General features: G+C 37.6%; 1 protein-coding gene across 2 annotated transcripts in view; it reads left to right on the forward strand.

Annotated features, from left to right (window-relative positions):
* Positions 1 to 639: 639 nt before the first annotated feature.
* The window catches only part of CNTNAP2 (contactin associated protein-like 2), a 2,310,676-nt gene continuing 2,302,439 nt past the window's right edge, over positions 640 to 8,876 (forward strand). For both annotated transcript variants that reach the window (XM_011941411.1, XM_011941412.1), the window contains exon 1: positions 640 to 1,557. In XM_011941411.1, the coding sequence (XP_011796801.1) occupies positions 1,461 to 1,557 (97 nt within the window). In that variant the 5' untranslated portion in view covers positions 640 to 1,460. The remainder of the gene's footprint in view (positions 1,558 to 8,876) is intronic.

The raw sequence follows: 8,876 nt of genomic DNA on the forward strand, positions 1-8,876 counted from the left end.
TTGATAATTATTATTAAAATTATCTAAATGTGAATAGAAAATCTAGGTCTCTCTAAACATTCTTAATTCTTAGTGCTTGCAATGCCTCAGGTACCTTGAAGTAGTTACCCATATGCCTGCTTATGTATTTCCGTTTTGTGTTTGTGTTTGTATGCGTGTTTGCCTTAGTGTAGTTTCTCCTGGCAGCAGCGTGTGTTTGGTGTACGTGTGCATATGTATGAGTATGAATTAATTACATATCGAAAACATGTGCATTAATGGCATCTGCAGTCCTCTCTCGCTGCTCCAGTCGGTCAGGATGTTTAGCACTGTCACTTGGTGTTAGGACCACTCGGAAGACCTGACTGTCGGACGCCTGATTGTGGTTCCCGGGGGGCCGGAGCTCCAGGAGCCTGTACCATCTCTATCTGAAGGGGAGGAGAGAAGGCAAAGAGAAGGCATCCGAGAGAGGGTGTTCTCCTTCCTGCAGCCGGGTGGGGAGCAGCTGGGTTTGGAGCAGGGTTCTAGGATTACACGGCAAATCCCCAACTTCAGCACCGCGGACAGCATCACCTCCCGCCAAGGGAGACGCGCGCGCCTCCTTCCTTCGCCCCCGCCCCAGCTGATGGGCCCCGGCCGGTCGGCTCAGTCTCCCTTTTGCTTTCAAACGAGGCCAGGGCAGGGCAGAAGGGTTTTGACAGCCAGAGGGGTACGGTAAGGAGGAGGAAGAGGAGGAGGAGGCGGAGGAGGAGGAGGAGCCGAGGAGGGGACCGAGAAGGGAAGAGAAGGGAGGGCTTCCCTCCGCCTCGCTCGCCGCCCGGGCTCGCAGGCGCTGGCGGCGGCGGCGTCTCCTGCTCTCCGCCGCCGTTGCCGCTGCTCGCGCTCCGCCGCTCGGGAGATGCTTCCCCGCGCCGCGCAGCGCTGAGGCAGTGCGTGCGCCCCGGCTGCGCTGCGCGCTCCCCACATACACAAGCTCTCCATGTGAGCTGACGGGCGACTGGAAAGCCCCCGAGTCACGCTGCCCGGCGGCGGAGGGAGCGCTCTCCCGCAGTGGCAACAGCAGCACCACCGTCCCCGTCGCTCTGCCTTCCTCTTCTGCAGCCTCCGCTCTTCTGATTACCCCCCTCCCCCGTCTTTGGTGATTTTTTTTTTTTCGAGGAGAGGGCGGGGTAGGTATCCGTCTCCTCCTCTCTTCCCCCTCCTTTGCCTTCTTGGTTTGAATTTCCTCCCCCGGCATTGCACTGGCACACAGTGCAAGAGGCAATACCCGCACGGAGGGAGAACGAAGGCTGAGACACCCCTGCTGCTCCAAACCCAGAAGAACTGGAGCCTGGAGGCGGGTGAGGGGAGAAGAGGAAGCGGGAGGGGCTTGGCTTCCTTGCGTATTTGAGGACAGCCCATCTCCCTTCAAGAACCCTACGGAGAGACGGACTGCATCTCCGCAACGAGCTCTTGGAGCGCCGCCGGCCGGGAGGCGAAGGATGCTGGCGGCTCCGCGCGCCGGCTGCGGGGCAGTGCTCCTGCTGTGGATTGTCAGCAGCTGCCTCTGCAGAGCCTGGACGGCTCCCTCCACGTCCCGTAAGTAGCCGTCTCCTCGCTCTGCGCTGGAGCAGTTTCAGTGCGGCATTGATGTTTGGCACCAGGGTATCAACTCCGAAGTACGTCGCAGTGCTCGCACCCTGATATGCGTGTGTCTCCGCTGTCACACACTTGCAGCCACTGCAGTAGACAAACTCGAAACCCAGCGTTTCTGTTTTGGAAGAGACAGGGTTGTGACGCTGGTGATGTTTCTGGAAAGTTGTTCCTGGTCTTGGTGATCGGTTGGCAAGAGCTTGGCTAGAGAGACTGGTGTAGATGGCAGCTTCTTAGGAGTTGTTTGTGCCGGGAGTGTTAACTGCATTTGGGTTAGGCATGTCAGTGAATGAAAAGTGAAGACCATGGCAAAACCAAGTTTCTTATTTTTATTTATGGTTATAACTTAATGAGCACGGGGTTGAGGTTAACAAGAGGAGCATATTTTAAACAGTTTGGGCACCTATAGAGCCTCTTTAGCCTCTCCCGTCCCCTTAAAAAGTTAATGCCCGTTCAGTACTTGCTTATTAAAATGGAAGGCAGTGAAATTGTAACTGAAATTGCTTTAATTCTTTGATACTTTGATATCATGGATATGACTGATGCAGTACGGGACTTGGGACACTCAGTGCAAAGCGTCGTTAAGGTAGTAATAAGCAGATTCCTAATAGAGTTTTCAGGAAAATAATTCTATTCAATATGTATATCTCTGCATTTTAATCAACTGCGTGCGTGTGCGTGCGTGTGTGTGTGTGTGTAAGACTGCCGTATTTTCACGAGGTTTAGAAAGAAATGGAAGATTCTGGCCCATTTTCTGCATTCCTTTAGAAGTGCATACTGTGCATGCAGAGAGGAAATGCGTGATTGTTCCTTTGGTTCAGAAAGAGTTAAACACTAGAAAGACTACCTATAGGAATCTTCGGATAATATTCATAAGCGCATACTTGTTTCTGAGAATGAGTAAGTTGGTAAAGAATTATCATGGAGATTTCAGCGTTTAAAAGGAAGTTTTTTTGTTTTTTTGTTTTTTTGTCCACTTAGGAAAAAAAAAGTTTAATATTTTCCAGAACTCGTCATATGCGAAGTAGTCTTCTCTTTGTTTATAAGATTTTGGGATATATTAATACATCTTTGATAATAATGTTCTTATTATGGTGGTAAATATCAACAGGAATAGCATTGGAAAAGGACATTTTAAGTTGCAATAAGGAATCTACTATATAGTATCCTGTGATGAGTCAGTATTACTGTTTTGACATATCTTCGTAAGTACAGTATTAGCTTTTCTTTTCTCACAATATTTAAAGATAAGGAGAAAAACTAACTGGCAATCTAAGTTTGTAATGAACTTGAAAACATTGTATAGCATTATTTATAATACAAGTTAAATCACAAAGAGTTAAATATTGTTAATATTTATGTCAATTTTATAAATTTAAACAGAAATTATGGGGATATAATGCTTGCTGTTGATATTTACACAAATATGTAACTCTATCATTGGGAAACTAGTTTGATGAAATTTCTGTTTCCGATTCAAGGTCTGGTTATGTAGAATTTCCTACCACTTTTACTGGAAAATAAACTCGTTATATGTTAAATGTATTCTATTCAGTGATTGAAGGTCCTCATATCCAGGGTTTTTCCTGGGTTCCGTGTTTCATCACTCTGTATACTTTAATTATGATGAGTCCATCTGAAACATTTGCCATGTGTAGCAAATGGAACACTGGCAGCCGTTGGGTTAATGCATTTTAAGATAGAAAAAGTTGTTATTTCAGAAATATTTTCTGAGTTGTTAACTTTTTAGTTAGAATTTGAAGACAGAGAACATAGAAACAATTACTTTTAAGATAGTTAATAGTTACGGCCATTAAGATTTTTTATTAACTTGGCTTTTATTCTCTATTGTTTAAAAATGTATAATGGCTTAATTAAGGTGGCTTTTTATTTTGTTTGAATTTAAACTGTGTGACCAAAATGCAAAGTTGCACTATATCCTGGAAATGAATTAGATAATAAGGATGCTACAGAACTTTATTGATTAGAATGAGCTTCATGGATTCAGTACTTTAAATATCAATTGTACTTTACATTAATGAACATGTTTATTTATATGTAGCTCTGAAGGAAAGTATGATAGTTATATTCTTAATACCAAAAACATTCAAAGGAGAAAAAGATGGAAACTACTTGAATCTAAGATAATGAGCAACTCAACCAGGAGAGGTCATCACAAGACAAAAAGTAGCATGAAAATCTAGAACTATCATTTTTCTTTGGTATGCATTTTTAAAATGTAATGAGTATGCTAAAACTTTCTGTTCCTAAATACCTTTTTAATATGAGGGACAGAAGATACTTATTTCACAACAAATGCATTTCAAATATTTATTTGCTTATGACTTACTTCTTTTTCTCTGTTGACACACATATAAAAACTGTTAATACTATGTGTTGTACAAGCAGACTAGAATAAACTTGAAAACAAAGCTCACCACTATGGTTATGTAAAAATATAATCTAATTTCTTTGCAGATAGTGAAAATGAACTGCTGCTGAGCTGATGGAACAAATCGTGTATCTTCCCTTTCTGTAAATGTAGATACACGGGACACACGTGGGAAGTTTAAAGAAAATCTTTTACTCTTAGGGAGTTGCATTTATTTGAACATATTATAAAGACCCTGACGGTGCAGTTCTAAACGATGAGGAGTTCAAGCTAGCGTTTAATAAATTCACTTTTTAGAGTTAACTGAATTTTCACTGCGATAAATGATCTCTCATAAAGGCTAATTTACATCATTTCGTAGAACTGTTAACCTATGATTTCATGACCATCACATTTGGGAAATGTGTTTTGAATTGATTGAAATATTCTCTAACAAATATGATTTTATACATGTGTATATATACATACACATTCATATATGTGTGTATAAATATATATGTATTTGTATGTATATATTTGATAAAAACATTTGAATACATGTTATAAAGTACATATATACATATTTAATATATCACATATATTAAATATTATATGTAAAATGTGCATATTTATATATTTTCTAAAACACCATTCAAGGGATTTAAGTTGTTTACAAGTTTACAGAGAGGTCTTTTCCAGTGCAATTATTTTAAGTAACTAATGCAACAATATTAAGCAATAGTATATTAGCCTATTTTCTCTTCCTCAATTCATATACTTCTCCCCAAATGGTATATTTTAAATGTAAAATATGAAAATGCATATAAAAACAAATACTGCTGGTTTATAGAGACCTTGAACATAGTAATGAATTTGTCTTAATAGAAACAATTTAAACTTAAAACGAGCTTTAGGCAAGCAAAATTCATTGGTTGATAGAGTGTAGTACATTATTTACTTAACACAAACTAATAATGTTATTATCAACTAATTGGAGAGAAATATATAATCTCGATTTTATTCTAGGCACAGATATTCAGGAAATGAAAATCATTGTTCAAATTTTACTCTTTACCATCAATATATGGCAAAATTGGGTACAAAAATTAATCCACAAATTTAATTTAGGTCTTATTAACCTTTGTGCAGTTATAAACCTACAACATATCATTTTAGATGATATCAAAGTTGTTTGGTACATATCATATTTTAAATCTTACAGTTATGTGCCCCATAATGACATTTCAGTTCAATGATGGACCACATGTATGATGGTGGTTCCATAAAATTATAATGGAGCTGTCATATAGAGGTGTGCCATTTTTCATCTTGTATATTATATTTTTACTGTATCTTTTCTATGTTTAGATATGATGAGATACACAAATAGGCATTGTGTTATAATTGCCTATAGTATTCAGGATAATAACATGCAGTACAGGTTTGTAGCCCAGAAGCAACAGCCCATACTATACAGTCTATGCTATGCGTGTAGTAGGCTATACTATCTAGGTTTGTGATTGTGTACTCTATGATGTTGGCACAAGGACAAAATTGCCTAAGGATTCATTTCTCAAAGTATATCCTTATTGTTAAGAAATGTATGATGATATATGCTTTTTGTCTATTTTAAGTGGTAAAACCTTTCAAGTTGTATAATTTCTTTTAGATTTAATTCACTATTCCTTATTAGTAAATTCTTCTAGACAAAAACTTAATCAAATCTCTTAAAGTTTACGGAAAGCTTCCTGTCTTGTGAATCTTTTTTATGATTGAAAGAAAAGAAATGTGACATGTCTACACTTGTCTTCTCTTTTTAAGAAGTAGATTTTTGTATTTGTTGTAAATGATACACAGAATAAGGAGAGATCTAGGCTCAGAAATTCTTAATTCAAATGTGCTTTTCGTTAAAATATTAAACATATGGAGATCCAACTTGGGCAAGTTGTCTGTTTAGTGATTGATGTCAGTGGGATGAAGAAATAAGACATGTACTTTAAAGATTTTCCCATATCTAGTCCTGATTTGAGAAGTGCTTTACTTTATCATTTTTTACTACTTGCAAAGTATGAAACAGGGTGTATAGTAATTTTAAGCCTCAAAACCAGTGTTGTGTGAAATAAAATAAAATTTTACATTTATATCTATATAAGTATCTGAAACTGGCTGTTTTCTGTTTCTAGAGAGATGCATATTTTAAGATAAGCAGTTATCAGAAACATAAGGTATATTTCTACAACCAACTAATATTGGGCTGCTGAATAAATTATATGCTTATTTTTGCCATTTTAATAAGTAAGAATAATGATGCAATCATTTGTATACAGCTGTTCATTTTCAAATGAAAGCCTTGAAAAGAATACTTGTAACAGAGTGATTCACTAAAACACTGGATTTTCCCATCTCCTGGGCTCTATAAAACCTATATGTTTTAGTTCTGAGCAGATAAGGATGTTAGAATGTGGAGGTGCTTCCTCTTTCTCCATCCTAACAGTTCCTTTTATGGGAAGAAAAGTCCATCTATCACACTCTTGGAGTCTATGTCTACAGTTCATTCCTTCCTTCCTATGTTAGGTAGTTACTTACCTGTTTGGTGACTATGGTAAAATTACCTAGATGTGCTTAGCTCAGCACTTGCTTTCTCCTTCCAGGCTGCCTGCAGAAAGAATAGATTCTGCTGAACGATAGATAAAAGTAGGCTTTGCCTCTGCACTAATAGTGATAGCACCAAGAGACTTATGGTGTTTGGTTCTTCCTAGGGCTTGAGACTCTGTTTAATTTTAGAAATAAGGTTAATGAATCCCACTGTATCACACATGTAAGCCTTATTCTTTTGTATCAGCAATACTTATATAAAGAATGTTATTTCCTCTCTGTGAATTATTTTCTAATCTAGAACTCAGAGAAGGGACTGACATTTACTGTACTCACTAAAACCACAAACATATTGAAATTGCCAACAATAAGACTGATATTAAACTAAATGAACATGAAATAATTTCTGCATAGTTTAGAAACCAGTAAAGAATAAGACTGGTTTTTTCTATTTGATATTGAGTTGACGATTTGGCGTTATTCTGGTTAGGACTTCCAAACCCTCCCATTTATTCATTCATTCATTCATATTCCTATCGAGTGCTATTAGGGGTATTATTTTATAGAGATGCTTAGAATACCATTTATTTATCTGTAGTAAATAACATCGTCACTTAAAATACAGCCTATTTACAAACTTTAGCCAGTACACATCCGATTTCATCCTGTCCATGTAACTATTTGGTAAATTATATATACCTTTAGTTGTCTGTTACTTCATGATCCTTCTGTAAAATCATGAAGGTTAAATGTTTTAAACCAATTATTCTCTTCAACAAAGAATTTGCACTTAGAAGACAAAGTTAATTCTTTCCTCAATTGTAAGTTTTGAAAAACATCTTCTTAAACTTTTCTTTAGTTCACTTTAGAGGCAGCTATTCATAACAACAGCTTGAAGTAACTGATTTTTTATGACACTGCAGATTTTAAAGCCTCCCCTGATAGTAGGGAATCTAGATACAAAGATGTGGTTGTTGGCTTTGAATTTGCTTGCTGAAGATCACATATTTTTGGTATACTGTAAAAATGTTGAAAAAATACAGAGGAGCTCCTGGGGGCCATATTCTGTATTTACCTTATGATTTAGGTTTGCTTGAAATACCCTCATAAACATAAATAGTGCTATATGCTTTAATGTTTTTATGTTTAGGAAAGAGGTGAAATTAGATCCTGAGAATACTTTTACCAGGAAAAATTCCCCAAACATATATAAGTTTTTCCTTACATTTTCTAATACATTCACACCCTTCTTCATCTGCACTGGGATGGTGATCTGGGAATGTGAATCATAGAAAATGGCAGGCAATAGAGGTGTGACCTGCATATGCACTGTCAGAGTCACTAAACCTGTGTTGTGTGGGACATCTAAGATGGAATCAAGTTATGTAAAGTTTCATTAAATTTGGCAAGGATTTGCTTACCTCTATGCATTAGATGTCATATTGAAATAGTATGTGAAAAGGAAAATCTTACCTGAACTCATAATTTTTATTTACTGTTATAATGTCATCTATGCTGTTCAATTATGGTATTATTTGAAAGGAATACATGGAAAAAATTAATATGCACAGTTTGTATTGTTAAAAAACAGTCTATTAAGTGGTGAAATACCATGATATGCCAAAAAAAATAATACCTCTAAGAAAATTCTCTTAAAATTAAAGGTGCTTCTACTTTTAATGCAAAGGCTTGAAACCAACCCAAATGCCCATCAATGATTGGATAAATAAAATGTGACACGTCCACACCATGGAATACTATGCAGGCGTGAAAAAGGAGTTCATGTCCTTTGCAGGGACATGGATGAAGCTGGAAACCATCATTCTCAACAAACTGACCCAGGAACAGAAAACCAAGCATTGCATGTTCTCACTCATAAGTGGGAGGTGAACAGTGAGAACACATGGGCACAGGGAGGGGAACATCACACACAGGACCTGTTGGGGGGTGGAGGGCTACGGGAGGGAGAGCATTAGGATAAATACCTAATGTAGATGACGGGTTGATGGGTGCAGCAAACCACTATGGCACATGTATACATGTGTAACAAACCTTCACGTTCTGCACATGTATCCCAGAACTTAAAGTAAAATTAAAAACAAAAAAAAATTAAAGGTGTTTATTGTCACTTCTGTATCATAGACTCAAGTAGTTATTTTGAATTAGCAGAAAACGCCTGTGGATTAAATTTTATCACTGTTAACTCATTTTTCTAAGCAGTCGCCTCTTAACAGGAACCAAATTATTAAGTAACATAAGTACAGACTGTGTGTGTATATATTTTTTCTTTCTTTCCATA

The sequence above is a fragment of the Colobus angolensis genome, unplaced genomic scaffold (genome assembly GCF_000951035.1).
Source record: "Colobus angolensis palliatus isolate OR3802 unplaced genomic scaffold, Cang.pa_1.0 Scaffold2, whole genome shotgun sequence".
Taxonomy (NCBI): domain Eukaryota; kingdom Metazoa; phylum Chordata; class Mammalia; order Primates; family Cercopithecidae; genus Colobus; species Colobus angolensis.